General features: G+C 53.1%; 1 protein-coding gene across 1 annotated transcript in view; it reads right to left on the bottom strand.

Annotated features, from left to right (window-relative positions):
• MAPK8IP3 (mitogen-activated protein kinase 8 interacting protein 3) overlaps positions 1–22,016 on the bottom strand; it is a 52,143-nt gene that overhangs the window by 13,926 nt on the left and 16,201 nt on the right. The window contains exons 4-9 of the mRNA XM_005866576.2: positions 20,358–20,428; positions 20,000–20,091; positions 13,177–13,318; positions 9,391–9,637; positions 8,559–8,649; positions 8,202–8,320 (exon numbers count right to left, since the gene is read on the bottom strand). Coding sequence (XP_005866638.1) covers positions 8,202–8,320; positions 8,559–8,649; positions 9,391–9,637; positions 13,177–13,318; positions 20,000–20,091; positions 20,358–20,428 — 762 coding nt within the window. The remainder of the gene's footprint in view (positions 1–8,201; positions 8,321–8,558; positions 8,650–9,390; positions 9,638–13,176; positions 13,319–19,999; positions 20,092–20,357; positions 20,429–22,016) is intronic.

Below are 22,016 nucleotides of genomic sequence, written 5' to 3'. Positions count from 1 at the left end.
GCTGTGTATGTGGTTGCCTGGGGATATTGTGCGCATGGGAGAGTGGTTGTGCGTGTGTGCATGAGTGTGGTTGGGTATGTATGTATGTGTGTGGTTGCTAATGGGTGGGGTGACAAGGGTGTCCAACCACAAAGGCGCCCCTCAGGGTGAGCAAGCTCTCTGGAGTGAGTGAGCCGCAGACAGGCACCCGGCTTTGCAGGGTCCCCTGGCCGGCCTAGATCTTGCAGGAAGGGCACAATATCAAGTAAGGGATGACCAGAACACAGGCCCACTGTGCACGAAGGAAAACACTGAGTCAGAGCAGAGGCGGGGCGAGGCATGCACTGTCCTCACATGGGTCCAAACTGCTCTCTGCTACACAACTGACGATGAGACCACACTGTTCCACTCGGTTCATTTCACAGATAAAAGAAATGGTATAAAAAGTCACTTGACTTAAATGGCAAAATACATAAATTGTTGCAGGAATTCAAATAAAGAAGTGCACCAGTTCAAAAGTGCCCTCTCTCTCATCTCTCCTTCCCAGGACAGCCACTGTTAACATTTGATATTCTTCCCCTCAGACCTCTTTCTCTATAAACATCAGTTTTTAAAAAACAAAATCACAACCACACTATCCATCTTCTTGGGCAACTTGCTTTATTTCACCTAACACTGTCTCACAAAGACCCATGATCACCTCGAACGCCGTCATGTTCCTGCACAGGAACGTCCCAGCATTCACTACAGCACTCATGCCGTGACTATGTTGGGCACATGGTTTTGCATGAGCAGCCAGGATACCACAACGCACAGCCTCAGGAGTGGGCAGGTGGTGCTGTTTGAGAACCTGTGGTCCTGCTCACTCCAAGTGTCCAGCCAGCAGCCCACACTGCCGGCGCAGCTCCACCAGTGGGGCAAAACAGAGCCTGCTTTGTCTTTGTCAATCTTTTTTTTTTTAACATATTTTTATTGATTTCAAAGACAGAGAGGTAGAGAGAGATAGAAACATCAATGATGAGAGAGAATCATTGATTGGCTGCCTCCTGCACATCCCCCACTGGGCATCGAGCCCACAACCCAGGCATGTGCCCTGATCGGAAACTGAACCTGGGACTCTTCAGTCCGCAGGCCAATGATCTATCCACTGAGCCAAACTGGCTAGGGCTGTCTTTGTCAATCTTTTGAGGAAAAAGAGTTATCTCTATTTACTCTCAATTTTTATTTCTGTATTATTCCTGAAATTGAGCACCTTTTCATGTTTATTTGTATCTTCTGTAAATACCGTATTTTATCCTCTGTCCATTTTCTATTGTACTTGACGTATTTTAGTGATGGAGATCATAAACACATATTCTCAATTTTCATGTGGTCACACCTGTCAACATCTTCCTCTATAGCTATGGTTATGCAAAGACCCAAAATATGAAAATGCTCTCCAATATTCTCCCAGTTCTATTATCCATGTATTATTGTGTTTAGACCTTTTTTTTTTTTAATGTTTTTACTGATTTTAGAGAGAGGGGAAGGGAGAGGGAGAAACATTGATCAGCTGCCTCCTGCACCCCCTCTACTGGGGATCAAGTCCGAAACTAGGGCATGTGCCTGGACCAGGAATTGAACCTGTGATCTCTCAGTGCAGTGGGATGATGCCCAAGTAACTGAGCTGCACCGGCCAGGCCTTATGCTTAGATCTTTAATATATGCTTAGATCGTTAATATCTTTAATATATGTAGGTATATTAAAGATCTAAGCATAAGGCCTGGCTGGTGTGTTTCAGTTACTTTTGTATATGATGTGAGGTTGGGATCAGACTTCACTTTTCTCCAGTATCTCTATCCCACCTACTTTCCAATGACTTGAAATGCTGCATTTATTACATATGATTTCCCACCTGGCTCCAGGTCTGTCCTCAGCTCTTTGACCAGGAACTCAGAGTCACTGGTTTATCGCTGCCCAGAGCTGCCTATTTCCATCATTGTAGCTTTACAAAATGCTTTGATACCTGGAATGGCCATCCTGCAACCTTTTTCTTTCTCAAAAATGTGTGGATTATTCTCACACATGTACTCTTCTGGATGACCTTCAGAATTCATTCAGAAAGTTCTAGGAAAGAACCAACCGTGTGGATCTTTTTACTGGCACCAAATGAATTCATGTACGAACAACGGGTTGATCTATGATGCTACCTGACAGCTTTACCGAGCTCAGTCTTTAGATCCAAGAATTTGTCATAATTCTCTATTTACATGGGGCCTCTTTTATGTTCTTCAATTATATTTTCTAACTCTCTTTACAAAGGTTTTTCTATTTCTCATGGTTATTTATAGTCATTTTACTTTTTTTAATCCTCACCTGAGGATATGTTTTTCTGATTTTAGAGAGAAGGGAAGAGAGATAGAGAGAGAAACATGGATGTGAGAGAAAAACATCAACTGGCTGCTTCCTGTACATGCCCAACTGGGGATTGAACCTGCAACCTAGGTATGTGCCCTGACAGGAAATCAAACCAGCAACTATTCAGTGCATGGGATGACGGTCCAACCTAGCCACACCAGCCAGGGCTATAGACATTTTCTAGGTCTCATTACAAAGTAGTGGGGACCTACTGCTGGACCCTAGTGAGGCAGAGGGGAACAAAAGGCAGACTCTAAGTGATGCAGGGCGGGTTATTTAGACTGAGTTTTTGTTTCCTCATTTGTGAAATGAAGACAGAATCTCCTTAGCGTAGGCTTGTTGTGAAAGTCCCTGATAGGGCACCTGGCACCTGCTAAATGGAGTATTAATTCCCTTACTCCCCAGTTATGTCAATTCTATGCTGCATATTTTCATACCTTAACACTTCTGAAATTATAAATGGGTTTATAATCAATGGCATGTTATAGTTTAATTTGCAGCAATTGTTTTCTTTCTTGGAGACTTCTAAAATAATAGTATATAATTGGTGGTGGTGTAGATTCAATGCAATATAATAACATATGTGTACCCCTTCCTTCTTTGCTACAGGAATTCACAGTCCAAATGGTGATAGAGGCATAAAAGAGCCAATCCAGGCACTGAGAGTTTGGGGATGCTGTCATCAACTATGCCAACTGCCTTAAGAATCATCTCTATCTTATTGCTTAGATCAGTGGTACTCAACCTTCCTAATGCCGCGACCCTTTAATACAGTTCCTCATGTTGTGGTGACCCCCAATTTCATTGTTACAAATTGAACATAATTAAAGCATAGTGATTAATCACAAAAACAATATGTAATTATATATGTGTTTTCCAATGGTCTTAGGCGACCCCTGTGAAAGGGTCATTCGACCCCCAGGTTGAGAACCCACAGGTTGAGAACCGCTGGCTTAGAGCATTAATGTGTTTCTGAAATGACAAGATCTTTCCACTGTGAAAACTGTCACAAGCCAGGCTGGTGTGGCTCAGTGGTTGAGTGTTGACCTATGAACTAGGAGATCATGGTTCAATTCCCGGTCAGGGCACATGCCCAGGTTGTGGGCTCAATCCCCAGTGCGGAGTGTGCAGGAGGCAGCCGATCATTGATTCTCTCTCATCATTGATGTTTCTATCTCTCTCCCCTCTCCCTTCCTCTCTGAAATTAAAAAAAAAAAGTCACAAAACCAAGACTGACAGAACTACCCACTGTCCCAGTCTCTTCCCCGATTAGCAGCCACAAAGGAAACCTAGGGTCAGGCGCTCACTCCTGCAACAGGTATCCTCAGAAATACAGTGAGGGGGGACCAAAACCCCGGTCACTGACACTTACTGTGCTGAGCCACACTCAAGTGATGGGGCCCCCCTGTTAGACACAGCAGGCCGCCCTGAGTCAGTGCTCCACCCAACGTCACAACAGCACTCCACCCTCTCCTACTCAAGGCTGCCTGATTTTCCCACGCTCATTGTGCTCAAGGCTCTGGAAAGGCACCAAAAGGTCTACCACCCCCAAGAGCAGGGGCCCATTTCAACCAGAACTAGGTGATGCCCAAGAGAACCACCATCCGGCCAAAAATAAAGCATCACAGGGGAAGGCTGAGTGCACAGCATCTCACACTCTGTCCATGAGAAAAGGGTGCTGGTTTCCAGTCCTCAGAACAAAGACCCATCAGCTGCACTGATTAGACCTTCTCCTGAAAAGATCATACCGAACTCCCTGTGCTGGGACCGACCCCAGGAGATTCCTCAGACATCATTACGGTTCCTGGGACCTACTACATCTGACTGAGAATTAATGACCCCATTTTTTTTAAAAAAAAATTTTGTATTGATTTTAGAGAGGAAGGGAGAGGGAGAGAGATAGAAACATCAATGATGAGAATCATTGATCGGTGGCCCCCTGCACACGCACCACTGGAAAATGCCCCACACACTGGGGATCGAGCCCACAACCTGGGCATATGCCCTGACCTGGAATCGAACCATGACCTCCTGTTTCATAGGTCGACCCTCAACCACAGAACCACACCGGCCAGGCAACCCCATTTTAAATTACTGATTCAGTTAAGGTGGCCTCCCGGTAAAATTCACTGATGTGCAGTTTCTAGTTCATCATTTTTTCCTCCCATCATTGTTTATGGAGATTTTGTACGAAAGTGACATTTTGAGTGATGCTGCCGAAATCGGGAGTCAATGACGACCACAGGACGTGGCCACATAGGGCTCCGAGCATCCGACAGCCCCTAGGGCTCCGAGAAGGGAGGGAGGGAACGGTCACGTGAAGAGGCCCACCAGTGAGGAGAGCTCTGCTGCCGGGGCTGCAGACAGACGGACAGGCAGGCCACCCGGGGTCACGGGCAATGAGGAGGCTGGTCAGCACTCCTACAGAATCACGTGAGGGGCCAGAAGTGTAGCAGGAGCACTAGAGATGACAGGCAAAAGTGGGAATGACCCGAACACCCATCAATGGAAGTGTGATCCATCCAGACAACTGACCACTACGCAGCTATAAAAAGGAATGAAGTTCTGAAATCTACTCCAGCCTGGGTGAACCTCAACCGCACCATGCTCAACGAGCCCAGCCAGACAGGAAAGACCAACTGATAGGACACGTCCAAAAGAGACAAAAGTATCGCCAGGAAGTAGAAGAGTGAGTGCTGCAGGCTGGGGAGGGGCGGGGAGTGACTGCTAACAGGTTTCCCCTTGGAGGGCGAAATGTTCTCAAGTTATGTGCTGATGACTGTCCAGCTCTGACATGCTCACAGCCATTGGATACGCTCTAAGTGGGTGAATGGTATGGAGTGAAACTCCATCTCAATAAAGCTCTTTTTAAAAAAGCATAGTGGTTGGGCAGAGTCAGGGCTTTCATTCTGGGTTGGACCTGGGTTCGAGTCTTCGCTCTGTCCTTTTATCTCACCCTCCTTAACCTCCATTTCTTCATCTATAAAGTGAGGATACGAGCGGTATGATGGACTCATGGTGGCTGTGCACATAAAATGCGGGTGCTACTGGAGATAGGTACAGGTGCGGTGGGACCCTGCTCCACCTCCCTACATTCTATTTCCCACCCCTTCCTGGCCAGCGGTGGCTTCTGACCCCCTCCATGCTTTTCTGGGGAGGAGGCTTTTATGTATTTATCAAATTCCCAAAAGCTCAAGAGAGCATCCTGATCTGCTGTGCCAGTTCTCAGCACACAGGAGCCCTCTCACCTGAGAGGCAGCCTCCCAGGCGTGCTCTCCAGGGCCTCCCTCACCGGCCTGTAGGGTTGCAGCCTGAGAGGTTGGCCGGGCAGAAGGTGCTACTCCGGGACTCAGTGTGCGTGACGAGGTAACAGCCTTGACTCCTGTGCCTTCTAACGCTGACATGTGGCCTTCCCAAGGTACACCTGCCTGTAGTGACAGCCAGCCCTGCCCCTATGGGTGTGAGTACAAAGCAAGGGAGGCAGCCTCTGGGAAAGCAACGTGTAGCCAGTCCTCAAGAGTCACACCCTCCACCTTGGGGTTCCCACGTCTAAAAATCTGAGTTAAAAAAACCATCAGAGATGTGGGCAATGATACGCACCCACAGGCGTCCATGACAGCAGTGTTCAGACAGCAAAACTCAGAACCAAGAGAGAACTGCCTGGGTAACTTACAGTCACACCAGGAAAGAGTGAAAACGTGTAGAGCAGTGGTTCTCAACCTTCTGGCCCTTTAAATACAGTTCCTCATGTTGTGACCCAACCATAAAATTATTTTCGTTGCTACTTCCTAACTGTAATGTTGCTACTATTATGAATCGTAATGTAAATATCTGATATGCAGGATGGTCTTAGGCGACCCCTGTGAAAGGGTCGTTCGACCGCCAAAGGGGTCGCGACCCACAGGTTGAGAACTGCTGGTGTAGAGCATTAGAAGCTCAGGGAAATGGCAACGTCATCCACAAAGAAAAGGAGACATGAGCCGACCACGCACGCCCCGTGTGATCTACGGGGCCTGGAAGAGTGTCACCAAGACATGAAAACACTCATCACGGCATTGGGGGGTGGGGTGGGGGTTGTCCTTTGGTTTTCACTCTCTTCTTGGTAATTTCTGATATTATCTGACTATTATAATATACATGCATCATTTTTCCGAAATTAAAAAATGCCTAAAAACAGAATATATATGTCATTATCTGAACTATGTAAAGAAGAGTGGAAGGACATCAAAATACTACTAGTGATTGCCCCTAATTAGATTTTTCTGAATATTAATAGCTTTTGTATATTTATAAATATATATTTTTACAATGCTTATGATAAAAATTCCATTAAAAGTACATATTGACGAAAGTGGACATATTGTTCCTAATCTTAGACGAAAAGATTGCAGTCTTTCACCACTGAGTAAGAACATAATTTACAATATACACTCAAAAATGCACAAGAAGATAAATTTCATGTGTATTTTACCACAATTTAAAAATTAGCTGAAAAAACTTCCATTTCAGACACAGGAGGTGCTGGCTGACACCCCAATTAATTATGCTCACAGGTGTTCCCTACCCTAAGACAACGTATGAAAACAACCAAGAGGCTACCCCAAGACGAAGAAAGTGACAACCTACTAGACTGAAAATACCAACGGGACTCTTCCACGCAGGCCCAGGCCTGCCAACCGGTGCAGCCGGAAGGCCGCCGCGTCCCTGGGGACCGTGCTGACCACACGAAGTGCCCAGCATGGGAGCCCAGACCCGATCCGGGGAGTCAGTGTTCATCAGTAAAAGCCCTTCAATGTGAGCAGAGAGCGAACTACAGATCACGACGCGGAAGGCAGCCCTCGAAGACTTTGGGGGAGGAGAGCAGAGCAGTTTCCACCCCGACGTGCCATGTGCACCGTTGAGGCAACTGCCCCGGTTGCAGATGCTGCTCCTGCCCGAGCAGTGGGGACAGAGCAGCCCTTTCCCTGTGAGCCACTTCAGGGGAGCTGGGTGTGGGGAGAGGACCCACAGAACCACTGCTCCATGGAAACACAGCCACACTCCGCCCCGAAGCCCACTCTGCCAGGGGGCTCAGTGGGGAGGAAGCGCTGAGCTGCAGTCCCTGAGGTCCTGGAGCTCTTCCCACAGCCTGGCTTGGGGGACTAGGCTGCTTCTCAAGACTCGGGCTCTGGACAGACGGTTGGGTTAGGGGTCTTCAGGGGTTGGGGTGGGGAGCACACAAACACACGGTCAGGGGCAGGAGGTTTGAACCCCACTGAGACTCCCGAGGCGACACTGACTTCCCGCCTGACTGGCTTCGAAGCATGTGGGCAGTCCTTGGGTACCAGCAGCTGCCTGGCAAAACCCAGGTGCTCTACATGCCTGATGGCCACCCTGGGACGGAGGGAGGACCAGGAGCCAGTCTGTATCGAGCAGCCAGCTCTGCACCCACATCAGACCCGGGCACAGGGAGCTCTGGTGGAGACCAAGGTGCTGAGGGCGCAGAGGCACACTGACCGCCTGGCATTTTCCTTTTGGATGGAGGAGCTGGCAACAGCCTGCCCTTCACACACTCCTAGGGAGCGGACTGCCTGTGGGCAGGGGCGGTGCTCCAGCCTGGTGCTAATTAGCATGTGTGTCTTCCTGGGTGAGAATTGTTCTAAAACTAGGTAGAGGCACAACTCTGAGTATTCTGTAAGGGGCTGAGTTTTATGGTGTGTGAATTATATGTGAATAAAATTGTAGGAAGAAGTTCTAGCTCACAGCTGACAGAGACTTGGCTTTCATCACAAATGAAACCAACAACAGCCCAGGGCCCTAGGGTCACAAGACAGCTTGTGTTTACCTAGCAGGTCGGCCCCTTCGTCCACGTCCCCGATGACCTCGGACCCCGCGGTCGACAGCTCGTGGTACAGGGAGTCAGTGTTGATGCCAAAAGCCTTGTTGACAATCCCCTGGGTCGGGCTGTGAGGACACGCAGCGGGGAATGGCAGAGTGAGTGGGCAACATCCATGGGCCAAGGTGACACCCTACACAGGCACTCAAAGCCAACACTGCTGGTGCAGGTGCAGGCGTGGTAGGGGGCAGCAGTCAGCCCGACATCCTCCCACTGTGAGAGGCTGTGGGGGCCCCTCAGCAAGGGCAGCAACTCCTGAGGTGAATGCTGAGCTGACGAGGACCCGGCCCTGGGCCCAGTGAGTACCTGTTGCCAGTGCGATCGAGGCGGGGCTCCAGCTCTGGGGTGGAGTCGATAATGTCTGGAACATCAGACCACTCGTCACTGCTGCCCATGCCTGGGGAACAGAGGGGGACAGGGGTCAGGAGGGTGCCTGAAGTTCCCTGCATTACTCACGGTCGTCCTCTGGCCCCAGGTCTAGAGACCCCTGCTAGACTACCGCCAGGGAGACACCCTCAGGAAAGGGTTTTTCCCAGCCTGGTGGCGGGTGGGGCTGTCCCCCAGAACTGTGCCTCCTTCTCATGATCTCCTCTGAACAGGACACCGTCCCAATTTTTCTCCCCCTTTTCCCTAGACGCATCTGCTGGATGGTGGTGGTCTGTTGTTAGAAGCTGAGTTGAGTTGTATCCCCCAAATTCACACATTGAAGCCCTAGCCCCCAGGACCTCAGAAAGTGACTGTGTTTAAAGAGTTGATCAAGGTAAGATGGGCCGTTAGGGTGAGCCCTGCTCCCATCTGACTATGTTCTTCTAAAAAGAGGGGATTAGGATGAAGACACACAGAGGGAGGACCATGTACACACACAGGGAGGAGATGGCTTCAGGAGAAATCGGCCCTGCCCACACCCTGATCTCTGACTTCTGGCCTCCGGAACTGAGAGAAATAAATGTCTGTGGTTAGCGTGCCCAGTTTGTGGTGTTTATTATGGCGATCCGAGTGGACTAATACATCTTCCAAAATGACAATATGTAGGAAGGAGAGAAATCTTCCTGGACGGATGAGGGTAGGGAGGGCAGGAGAGCAGGTGGCAAGTGGATGGTGGCTGCACCGCCCAGGGAGTGCCTGGTAGGCGCGGTACCTATGCTGACGTTCCGCATCTCCTGCGTGACCTGGACCTCCATGTGGCGGCTGTTGCGCTTCTCCCGAGCCCGCTTGCTGCTCTTGGTGCCGGTGCCGTAATCCCCCAGGGGCTGCAGGCTCTCGCTGAGGGGGGTGACGGCGGCCGAGGGCACGGAGGACGTGGGCGTGTTGGACTTGGTGCCTGTGGTGCTGGGCGTGGCAGCCACTGAGGACTGGCCCGACTCGGACATCTCGTCCTGGGGACACTAGGGCCAAACACAGGAAGAGGGGGAGCTCGTTGTGCACCCCCCCCACCCCGGGGCTCTGGATGAGGCCCCTCGCTCGGCTTCTTTGCCACTTGACCATAATGAAACAGCATCTGAACTGGGACAGGTGGACCCCTGCTCTCCCGTCGGGCCGATTCCTCGTGACCTAGTCACGTGGCTCATCTAGCCACTGCCTCTGGCTTTCAGGAGGCAGCCACCACCTTATGTAAATCGTTTAAATGGAAGCTTTCAGCTTGCACACTCCCCGATGATGCCGCATGTGATGGACATGGAGCTACACAGATATGGCAGGCAACCCTTTGCAGCCAGTGGGTGGTCAGAAACAAGTTGCCGCCCAGGGTGGGCGGAGGGCTCTAATGGGGCCAGGGAGGAGGCCTTCTGACCCAGTTCTCACTCTGCTGCTTGGCACTGGCTGGCTGTCCCACCCACTCCTGTATCCTGCTTCCCACCCTGGCTAGTCAGGAGCTGTGAAGGGGTGCGCACCTCCCCAATTCTGCCTGTCATGGCCTCCCAAACAGACACAGCAGGGGATATGCAATGCTCAACCTCCACAGCTCAAAGGGACCACGGTCTACTCCAGACATCTACGCAAGTACAAACTGAAATTCCATTTCCACAGGACGGGACACCCCCAAAATGTCCCAGGAGTGGAAAAGACCAGGTAATTAAAATCTGCAATCGACTGTTAACCTTAAGGTTTTCTTGGAGAGAACACATTCCACTTGAATCAGTATAGGATGTGGAACAAACACTTCTTCTCCTGCAGCCTTCCCTCATGGAACCATTGGACAATCACAATAAAAATAGCCCCCCCCCCTCGTCTAGCGATAACCGAGTCACCCGAGCAGGTGCCCAGAGCCTCTCTGCAGCCTGTGGGCAGCAGTTCCCCTCGGCCCGTCCCCTTTCATGGTGCCGAGAAGGGCATGGTCTCAGGAGGGCTGAAGCTCCTGGGGTGGGGGTGCGGCTGAGAGGCGGCTCACGGTGCACATCACCCGCCCTACGGTGCCAGGGCACACGGTTTCTCCAGAGGGCACACTTCCAAGGGAACTTCTTAACCGGGGAGGGGCTGATGAGGGGGTGTCCCGCCCGCTCCAGAAAGCTGGATGAATGCTGGGACCCACCTACACTGCCTGCGACCAGGTGCCAGAGCTGGTTGGAGACTTCTGAGATCTATCTATTCCAGCCAGGCCCAGGCAGGACACTGCCTCTCCCTGGGACAGCAATTTCCAGCTTCATCTAACAGGCCCCTGAGACTTCTCGACCAGGAATCACAGTTCCACATCCTCCTCTAGGCAGGGTTTTCTGACCTGGGAGGCCATGTCCCAGGGGACACCTGTGACATCTGGAGACACTTGAGGGGGTTAAGTGCTCTTGCATGGAGTGGGTGGAGTCCGGGGGTGCCCCTCCACATCCCACAGAGCTCAGGACGGCCCCACAGCCCTGCTAGTCGAGATGCAGAGGTGAGAAGCCCTACTTGAGGGCTTGTCCCACCCTCCTTAGATGCACCTCTTTTAATACATTTCAAAAAGGATTCGGGTTCTAAGGTTTAGGGTCCAACTGAGAAGGAAAACTCCTTTCCTTTCACAGCACTGACACACACTGAAAGCTCCTGTGATGGCTCCCCGGGTGCTCTGTCCTCTACACGTCAGGGGCACTGGCGTCCTATGGGGAGGGGCGCTCTGCTGCCACCAGGTCCTGTGCCAGCACTCGCGAGAGGGTGCAGGAGACCAGGTGCGGGAATTCCAGGAAGACCAGGGAGGTCAGGTGCAGGAGGCCCCTCTCACAGAACCACACCTTCCAGCCACCTTCCGCATCGGCCATGTTTCCCAGCCTACCTGCGACTCTCAAACTTGTGTCTGTGTTTTTTCTGTGGGTCTCCTTGACCCTGGTAATCACGGTGGGAAATTCTGCGACAAACCAGGACTCCCCCAAGTGCCCTTAGCTCTCCGTTACCCTATGGTCCACCACTTACCCACGGGACACTCCCCCTGGCCACCACTTACCTAAAGGCAAACCTCTCAACCTCCTAAACATCAACGTGTAGCAGTGACCTCCAAATGCAAAGACCCACACTCTTAGCGGTCTTTCCTCACCATGAGTAGCCACAATTGTTTGGTTAAAACACTGAAAATACAGTACATAAAAACAAATAAACAAAACAACAACAACAACAAAATGAAGAAATTAGAAAAACCTTAAAACCTAGAACATGAAATTAAAAGAACTTAAATAATTGTTTGAAAAAATTAAAAATAAAATAAAACACACCTAAGAACTAAAACATAAAACACTGTGATTTATTAAGAGAAAGACTGTGTCAGACAGCATAGGAGGAGAGAGAACAGGTGTCATGAGAAAAAAGCGGGCTTAGACGCGGGAGGAGAAACAGGCCCGGGAGGCTGGAGTGTGAGGGCCCCAGAGGTTTCTGAGGCCCGTGGTTTCTGAGCTCCCAGGGAAGCCCCAGCAGCAAGCTCAGTTTTTGTCTGAGAGTGGGAGCAGTTGGCTTACATGGCCAAGTCTGGCCTGAATGGTGGGGATAGCTGGGACCCCACAGCCCCCACCCACTGGTAGGATAGCCCACAACTGGCAGGTGAGCGCCTGGGTCAAATGTCAGAGAGACATGCTCACTCCTTGGAGCAAAAGTAGAAGCCAGTGGAGTCACAGCTTGAAGCTACCTCCTGCAGGCAAGCCAGGCACCCAGAGGCGAGCACAGTCAGCAAGGAGCTACAGCAGGGAGGAAACTTCCAGGACATCTGGGCCCCATGTCCACACCCCAACCCTGCCCAGATGCCGAAGCCCGTTGCCTCCTGCAGGAGTCTCCTGATAGCCTCTGCAGGAAGTTCACCGGCCCCAGGGTCACCCCTCCACCCGAGGGTGGCATCCTTACCTGGCAAGGGGGTCAATGTCCTGTCCTGCCACAGCCTGCCTCCGCCAGACAGGCTGAGCTCAGACTAAAACGGGCTGCAAGTGACCAGGGGCCCTGAACGAGTGATGGGCCATGGGAAGTTCCTGCCCTCGGTTTTCTCAAGGCCCCCCATTCCAGGGTGCATTCCCTGGGTAGCTGTGCACACCCAGGATGTCGGCTTCTCAAACTCAGAGAGCCAGATGCCATTGGTATGTGCAGGGGGTGAGCACAGCCCAGAGAAGAGAAGCTGCCTCCTGCCTGTGACTCTCCTGGTTGCTGTGCAAACCTCAGATACCAGAGCTCAGTGCACTCTGGGCTGGCATCAGGGCTGGCCACAGACGGGTACTTTGGGGTGTGTTTGGGGGACGGTCGCCAAGCTCAGCCCTAATAGATGAGCCACCGTAACTGCAGAGGGGGTTGGCCTGGACTAGTAGGTGCCAATACAAGACCATGCCCTTCTGAGCTGGTCCAGTTTCTTCACTGTTGTCACACCTGAGGGAGGGGTCCCACTAACCCAGGAAAAGCTGCAAAGGGTTGTATGCAAAGACTGGACGCCTGAATGGACATGGGGCGACAGGGAGAGGACCTTCACTCCACAGCACGGCTACAAAACCTGGTAGGTGGAGCTGAACTGCAGCTGGCCGAGGTCACTCAGGTGCCAGTGGTCCCCCGAAGGCACGAGCTTGCCCCCCATCTGTGCACGTACCATGCCGTCGGTCAGGGGGAAGACATTCAGAGAGGTGGGGCGCTCCTTCCTGCTGAAATGTGAGGGAGGACAGGAAGTGGACGGTCAGATGGTGGCTCATGAAATGAGAACTGACCACTTGCACATGCAGATGCCTATTCTGCACAGAGCGGTTCTGCATGACACCCCTTGCCTGGCTCAGGGAGAGGCCCGCGGTGGGCAGGGCGTGGTCTTCTGGGAAGCCCATCACACCTCCTGCCCCTCCTATCCACAGCCACTCCTTAATCCAGGTATTTGCACATTCAGGGGAATCTCTGCTTCACTGTGATCCCACAGAATACTTTCCTGTCCACTGTGACTTACTATGTTTAGTTCTTTTGATTTTAGACATCTGCTATGTATACTAAGACACCCCACAGCAGTACCAGCGAAGGGCCCTTCAACATCATGGCCAGCACTGACGGTTCCTGGGAGTGGCAACTGTTACAATGACGGTCTCCTTATGTGGAGCCCAGACTCACATCATGGCGCCAGTTAGAAATCAACTCTTGCTGCCCCTGTTCCCTGTTATTTGGCCCCTCCCCCACTCCTTTGTCCTTTCATGAGAACTCACTGGAAAAAGTGCTTGAACAAAGTACAGAGTAAGAGAGCCTGCCTTCTGCTGGGTCACCCCCTCGCAGTCCCCTGGGCACCTTTCTCTGGCTCGGTGCCTTGTCCCCGCTGTCATGGAGCACTGGCACCAGAGAGGGGTTTTCAAAGCTACACTAGGAAAGGGGATGTCTGGTAGCCTGGACTTGTAGAGTGAAGCTCAAAGCCACCTTCTCACAGACGTGGGCTTGTCTGTGGGAAGACGCTACATGGGCCTTAGAACCAGTGAGGGCAGAAACCCTCTTCCATGGGAGCTCCAAGTCAGGCACCAGGTAGTGGAGACAAGGCCAGCTCCCACTCTGCCCCAGGACAGACACACTGCACCCAGGGACTGTCATCCACAGAGCCCACGCTGCTCAGAGCTGTTTAGGCCAAGAATTGCAGTCCCTCAAACCACAGCCTCTCATGATCAGAGCTCAATCCCCAGAGACGGAGGCTGGAGGGGTGGTGGGGGGCTTCCTAAGGGGTCCAAGGAGCTGGGTCCAGAGGCTGGACCAGCCGTGGGCAAACTACGGCCCACGGGCCGGATCCGGCCCATTTGAAATGAATAAAACTAAAAAAAAAAAAAGACCGTACCCTTTTATGTAATGATGTTTACTTTGAATTTATATTAGTTCACACAAACACTCCATCCATGCTTTTGTTCCGGCCCTCCGGGCCAGTTTAAGAACCCATTGTGGCCCTCGAGTCAAAAAGTTTGCCCACCCCTGGGCTGGACTGTTCTGGAGAGAGACGGCTTCCTCGTGGTGCCTGGCGGATGCAAGTGAAGAGGGGAGCAGAGCAGCCCCGTTGACCAGAACTGACTATGGCCGGGTAGATGGCCTCATGAAGTCCAACTCTGGGCAGGGGTCCCTCTGGCCGGGCCCGCATGCAGAGAGAAACACAGAGCTCGTGAGGCGCGTTCTGCTTTGTCCCCTCCGTGCCTGGCTCCTGTCCTGCTCAGGAAGATGCTGCTTCCTGCAGAGCAGGCTCCCTGGACCTGCTGGGACCTGGCAGTACCACGGGGGCAGGGACAGAACCAGAGGAGCAGTGTGCTCCCAAGGGGCTGGGCCATCGATGCCTGTGGGAGTCATGCAGAGGGGCACGCTCAGGGCCCAGGCCTCTCAGGAGGTACTGCACACAGCCCTCATCACCTGTGACGGAGGAGGCTTTCTCAGACATGTCACTTAAAATCTGAAAAACTCAGATCCTAAGGATGACGTTAAGTTGGGAAGGTTTGAGTCTGCAGATCCATCAAGATCTCAGAGGCCCACAGCTCAGCCCTCACTCTGGCTCTGACACAGCCCGCAGGCCTGAGGCACCTGGGACGGCAGCCTTGGCCACATGCTCAGCACAGCCCTGGAGGGGCGGGGCCAGGTGAGGATGGGCTGCAACTCCCATCTGCTCCCTCAGGGGCTCCCAGCCTGTCCTTTGCCCACTTTTCCTTCTTGGGGCCCCTCTCCTGCTGGCACTGACCTTGGGTGAAATGTACACGACGGGTCCTTTGGCCCCAGACAAGTTTGACCCTGGCTGTCACCAGATGCTACAGGGTGACAGCAGGGACAGAGTGTGAGCATCTTGCTTTAAAGGACAGGGGACACTTGTCCATCACCTGCTTCCACAGCTCTGTGTGCAGACACACACTATATCCAGAGACAGACAGCCACTCTCCCCCGACAGAAATCATCACCAGGAATTCTGTCTGATCATCTCCTTGCTGTTCCCCACAGAATCGCAAATGGCTCTGAGCCAGGTTAGCACTTGCAGCATTGCTGACTGAGGCCAGAGCCCTATCTGAAGCTTGGCTAGTGTGTCCTCTCATTACATCCCTGCAGTGCCCTCGGGATGCCTATGCTTGTCCACTTCAGAGGCTTTAGCCCAAGGGGGTCACGCTATCTGTGGGGTCATAGTCACGCCCCTGGCTCTGGGCCCAGGGCTCCGACACCAGAGCCCAGGGTCTCCACCCCACCCACTACCTACCACGGCAATGCCAGCCCTGGGCTTTGGATGCACAGCCCCGTCTGTGGATGGGTGGATGTTTGCTGAGTGGAGTTCCCGGTGCCAGTACCTACTCTGGGGCTGTCTCGAGGACCTTGGGCCAACCAGCTGCCTCCTCAGTGTCGTGGCCCTATAAACGCCCCGTCAGGAGGCTGTGGTCTGTAAAGCGCTGCAGCAAGTGTCGAAGGGACCCACGAACCTCCTGTGCTTATAATTAAGAACCACCAGCGTCTTAATTATAAACTCTCCCGACCCCAAAGGGCCCCAAGCGCCTGGCACGACAGCGTGAACACGGCACAGGCTTTACCTTTTCCTCCACGACTGACGAGGACTGTGGGACAGCGACAGACACAGGGCCAGCAGACAGCAGTGACAGCACAGAGAGCAAGACAAGAAGACAGCGTTAGAACATCGGGGAGCTCCGGTCGCACATCTGCTCACAGAGTACGTGTGCGATGACACAGGCACCCACTCTACGCTCCAGAGACAGACACCGAAACACGCACATATCTACATGCAACAGACACATGACACACAGACACATGACCCTCAGCGTGGATAAAGGCCCAAACGAGGCCTGTGCAGCAGGTCACACATGTAGTCAGCACAGGGCGGTGGGCACGTGTCCTCTCCAGATGGCTCAGCACACATGTGTACTTGGCATGCAGGGACGGAGCATGTAGCCACACATGCCTACGTCCATGGACCGAACCAGGTGTTTCAAGCACACACTGGGTTTTGTTCTAAAGACACACAATCCAGGAAACCAAGCCAGGAGTGAAGGAAAACGCCTGCCTGGGGACAGGGGCGACCAGAGGCTCCCCCGCACTAAGGATGAGCCCTCATGGTGGGAGCTGGAGAGTCTGAATGAAGAACCTGGGTGGACATACACGTGTGTCCCTAAAAGATCCCGAGTTGTAGCAGGAGAGGCTACACCCCAGAGAAGAGGGGTCCAGGGCGACAGGCAGGGCCTTCCCTTAACCCATCAATGCAGCAGCACAGTCACAAAGGATGTCTGACCCTGAGCCCTACAAAGGCCAGCAACCAGCACTGCGACAGAGGCTCAGGCCTCCTCTATGGCCACCGGTGCTCTTTCTGAGAACACGGGGCGGTGGCTGCCATCCAGGTCTGTTCACCTGGAAACAGGTCCAGGGGCAGTCAGACACACATGATGTCCCTCAGAACATCTGGCTCCCAGCAAGTGTCTGGGCCACGGAGAAGTGGCTGCAGGGAAGGCGGGAGCCCCTACAACTGTTGCAGCAACCCCGGGACAACCAACCGCAGGCTGGTGATGAAGCTAAATGCCTCCACCTGGCTGGCAGGGCAACGGGGGCGCCCCAATGCACGGCCCCACCCCTCTGCTTCCTGCTCCCCCACAGGAGCACGCCCTTCTCTGCAGCCAAGGGACCTCAGCAGGACTGCGGCTGGCAGCCCCAGGCCCCTGCTTGCTGTGGCAGGCATCTCTCTGCCATGGTGGCAACTCTGGCTCGGGAAAGTCTATTAACAGAGAGCGCCGAGGGCTGGAGGTGACAGCCATCAATGGGCACACCTGGGCCCCCCTCTGGCGGATCAGATCGAGACAAGCGTGCAGCAATCTGGGCCAGAGCCTCAACCTCTCCAGGACAGCCAGTGGGTCTGTTTTACAAATGAAGGGGCGCCTGTAGGCCCAGTGAGGCGTGGAGAAAGCCCCTGCCGTGAACTAACCCCACAGGCGTTGCTCTCTACTCTGGGCTCCAAAGGCCCTGCTCGCCCAGAGTTACAAGCAGCCATGGCCCGGCAGCAGGATCTGAACTGGCCACATGGACAGAAGAGACCCAAAGACCCGCCGTATGAAACAGGTTGAGGGGTTTCTATGACCAGCTGTTCTAATTACCTGGGGGGGAAGGGGGAGGAGTTCCAACACAGCCTTCAAGAGCTGCTGAGGGGCTTCAGAGGGGACGCTGTGAGCAACCCATGCATGTCCAAAAGGACAGTGCCCGCCACGGGGCTGGGGCTTCTCTAGGGAGGGGGCTGCTGACTTCCCATAACTCTGAGAAGCAAGGAAACTGGAGGGTCAGAGCCACACTCGTCAGACTCTACTCAGGGCATGGGCCACACGACACACTGATAGCAGGTCCCAGACAAGGTCCTGCCTCCACCACATGGAGACTTCCACAGAAAGCACAGCCACCCTGCAACCACCGCACCTCTTCCATGCAGAGGAGGCACGAGCGGTCAGAACTGGCCCCGATGATGGCTGGGACCTCAGGGCCCAGCTGTGAAGCATGGGCAGCTTCTGCTTTAGGCTGAGCCTACACCATCCCAAGGTTCCAAGAATATCTATTTCTGTAGTGACCCTGGGGCCCAGAGTGCTGCCCACTGTGACTGAGGACCATAGATGCTCATGGCCTCTAAGTCCTGAGTTCAGAGGTCACACCTCCGTGGCTCCTGCCTTGCAGAAAGCTGGTGGGGAAATGGCCTCAAGGCTCCAGAATGCTGCAGCTCGGGACTGGCCAGGTGCCCAGTGCGCACTGGAGATGCCCCAGCTCAGACTGCCCTGCACAACTGTCTCGCACCATGCTGGGCACCCCTCGACGGCCACCCTTCCCAGGCCCCACGAGGCTCACACACACACTACATACTTCTGTTTTCACATCTGAAGACTCCAGTACAAACACAATAGCTGTGCCCACAATGACCCAGAGAGTAACTGAGGACGCCCACAGAGGAAGGACCTGAGTCGACTTGTTTACAGATGTAATCCTTGGTGGAGGCAGGACAAAAAAACTTCTGTAGCCAACAAGGCCTATATGTGACCTGACTAGGGCTGCAGGCTTTTGCCTGCAGGAACAAGGGGCCACGGCTGGAAATGGACCAATGGCTGAGCACAATTTGTGGGGCCTGGGATTCCCACCTCGGCCCATCCTCCTGCCTGTTGGAGACTTGGAACAATGGTACCAACCTCCTCCTCCCAGGTCAACAACTCTGGTCTCTCATGGGCCAACTCCCTCAAGCTGGCAACACCCTGGAGATCTCTGACAATCTGCTCCCTGGGGGGCTGTGGTCTGGTTTTATCTGACCACAGGGAACAGAAGACAGAGAAGGAGCCGGGCCTCTGCAGGTCTCTCCCCACTCCTCTAAGGAACCAGCACTGAGCTCCTAAGCTCAGACAAGCCAGGGCCTCTTGAGTCTGCTGGCATTGGCGCTGCTCTGCCCAGCAGCAGGAGTATGGCTCCGCCTGGCAGTCACTGAAGTGTCCCCGCCACCCCTTCCCCACCCACATACAGTCGATTCTCATGATCCTCAGTGGATCTGTTTTATAAAGTCACCACGAACACTGAATTAGTGAACACTGAACCGTTACGCCCAGAGAAGTAGGTGCATATACAGATACACAGCTCACATCTATAATAATAAAAGCGTAATATGCTAATTAGACCGGACGTCCTTCTGGTTGAAGCTGCGGCGGCGGGGGCCAAGGTAGAGGCAGCTGCTGCGGCAGCAGGGGCTGAGCCCCTTGCACGAATTTCGTGCATCAGGCCTCTAGTAGATTAGAATCATAATTCCTAACTCATCCTAGTAGACTCTATTTGCTTTATTTTTAAAAAGAGAAAATGAGTTGCAGATGTGTTTGGTGACCTAAAGCTGTCCCATGAACAGGTCCAGAGCTGGGCTTCAAGTCCCACTCAAGGTCCAGACTCCAAGTGCCTTGCACAACACTGCACCCGATGTCTCCATCCTCTGGCATCTCTGCATGAGGCTGAGACAAGCAGGAAGTGACACCCTGTTTGACTGGAGCGGGCACTGTGTGTGTTGGGTGATTCAAACTTTTCACTGCTCTGTGCATGTCTGCAAGTGACTGCAAGTGTTGATACTGAGTCTACAAGTAAGTTTTAGTGAGTAGGCGAATCCACAAACACAGAATCTGCAAGTATTAGGATCGACTGCATAAGATTTCCCCCGGGCCTTCATGACTCCACATGAGCCAGCAGAGGTCCCCCCACATCCCTCACCCTGCTCTGGCGCCTGGGAGAATCTCAGCACGCATTCTTAGCTTAACCACACACTCCGACCAGACAACCCTCTTCCTGAGTCCACAGGATGGGATAAGGGGCCACCGGGCTCTGCAGGCTCCGGCCCTGCCTACCTCCGCCCGGGCAGGCTGCTCTCGGTCTGGCTGTTCCCCCCAACTTGCTGCATCTTGGACCTCTCGATGTGCTCCACGTAGGTCTGTATCATCTGTGGAGAAGGACACAGGTGCGTGAGTGATGCCTGCTGACCAAGGCCTCTCTGACTCCGCTCTCTAAGCTGTTCTCAACTTGCTGTGCTCTGATGGAGATAATGACAGAACTCAGGAAAATGGAGTCCGACCAGCCTGAGCTTTCAGGCTTGACAGTAGAACACCAGGAAAAGAAAGGCCCAGGAGGCAAGCCAAGGTGAGCGGCCGCCACAGTGCCTGGCCTGTGTGGGCTGGAGGCTGACGTTGGTCATGGCTGGACACCTACCTCTGTGTGTCGTTGGTGCAAAGCGTTGTACTCCTTCTTCATTTCTGACTCTCGCTCCTCCAACCGGCAAACTGGAAAACACAACTGTTGTTTGTCAACCGCACAACCCAATTCTCACAACTCCATAATGCTCTGGACTTACTGGGCGGTGGGTGTAGGGTTCCAGGACCAGCCCATGCCGGGTGCAGGCCGCTGCCACCTGAAGCTCAGGAGCGTGAGCAGCAGGAGGGACTCTGCTGGGGATGGCAGCACACAGATTCTGACTCGTCTGGGACGTGTGTGTATTGTATGTGCTGTGTTATGTGAGGCTACTCAGTTCTGCTACAGAAAGATGCAGGATGGTAACACTCACAGAGCATGTTACTACCTAAGCTTAAATTACATCGCAGCTTCTGAAGGTGCAGGCAAACCTCACAGGATGTGTCAAGTGTAGACCAAAAGTGAGCAAGTGGCTTGTGGAAAGAGGCAGAATTCCTAAGCGAGTAACCTCTAAGATGTGTCAAAGAGCAAAAGAGCACCTGAGACACATGACAGACACACAAGTGTCCCTTACACGCATGTACCGAGGGCTAGAAAAACCAAGTCATGATTATACCACCTTCAGGCTGCCAGCTGTGTCACCCCTAAATTGGCAGCCCCCGTGACATGACATGCAGGACGGTCCCCTCTGGCTACATGCTCTGCCGCCTGACTGCTCCAAGGCCTCACTGGGAGCTACAGTGGCAGCGGGGACTGCACCCCTGCATCTCAGCAACAGAGCAAGCGAGCCACTGGACTCGAACACCTTCTGTCTGTGGTCCTTTGTTCAAACTTCAACTCTGTCCTGGCATTCCCACCAACAGGCGACAGCTGGTGTGCAGAGCCAGGGACAGGACACGGGACAGTCATGGGCCAGGACTCATGTGGCGGTCCTTCCGGCACCCGCCCAGTCCTCCGTGTGTGAGCTTCTCTACCTGCCCCACTTCCTGCTGCCTTCTGTAAACTGATCCAACACACTATTCAACATCTCATTCCGTCCGTATGCTCTCGTTCCATGATTCCTGGTGTGGCTTTCCTAGCAGTGTCCTTGGAGGCTACAGGGTCAAGGTCATTCTCCACCTGACAGGTGGGGCCTCGGAGTCTACACTTCTAAAATTCCAGGTGATGCTGACACTGCTGGCCAGGGGACCACACTTTGAGGAGCACTGGGGTATTTGCACAAAGCGGAGTAACAACTTTGTTATCCCTGGAAGAGCTCTAAGTACCTACAGACTGCAGCACGGAGCACACATAGAATCCCTGCCAGAGGAAGACCCCTGGCCTCCGCTCCAGCCTTGGGGGAGGGGGGCTGCCTGTTGGTGCACAAGCACCTGAAAAGGACTTAGGGATCAGAGCCCCAGGACCTCGGCTAAGCCCTCTGCTGGGGCAGGTGTGTAGGCCACTGCCCGGCTGAAGGAACCCGGAGGCGTGTCCTCTCTCCTCTGGCCTTCACTTGTGGTGCTGACCAAATGAACAACTTCCGCCTGTAATTGGAATTTACATGTTTTCCTTCTAACAAGAGCTGAAAAGGTTTCACATATGAAAAGTATTCTAAGTAAAGGGACTGTTAAGGAGTCTGTGTAACTATAGAAAGGCTTACCTATGCATACCTAAACTGGGCCTTCTGGTTGGCTTCCAGTT

Source organism: Myotis brandtii, unplaced genomic scaffold (genome assembly GCF_000412655.1).
Source record: "Myotis brandtii unplaced genomic scaffold, ASM41265v1 scaffold233, whole genome shotgun sequence".
Taxonomy (NCBI): Eukaryota; Metazoa; Chordata; class Mammalia; order Chiroptera; family Vespertilionidae; genus Myotis; species Myotis brandtii.
This window is presented reverse-complemented; position numbering and strand designations above follow the sequence as displayed.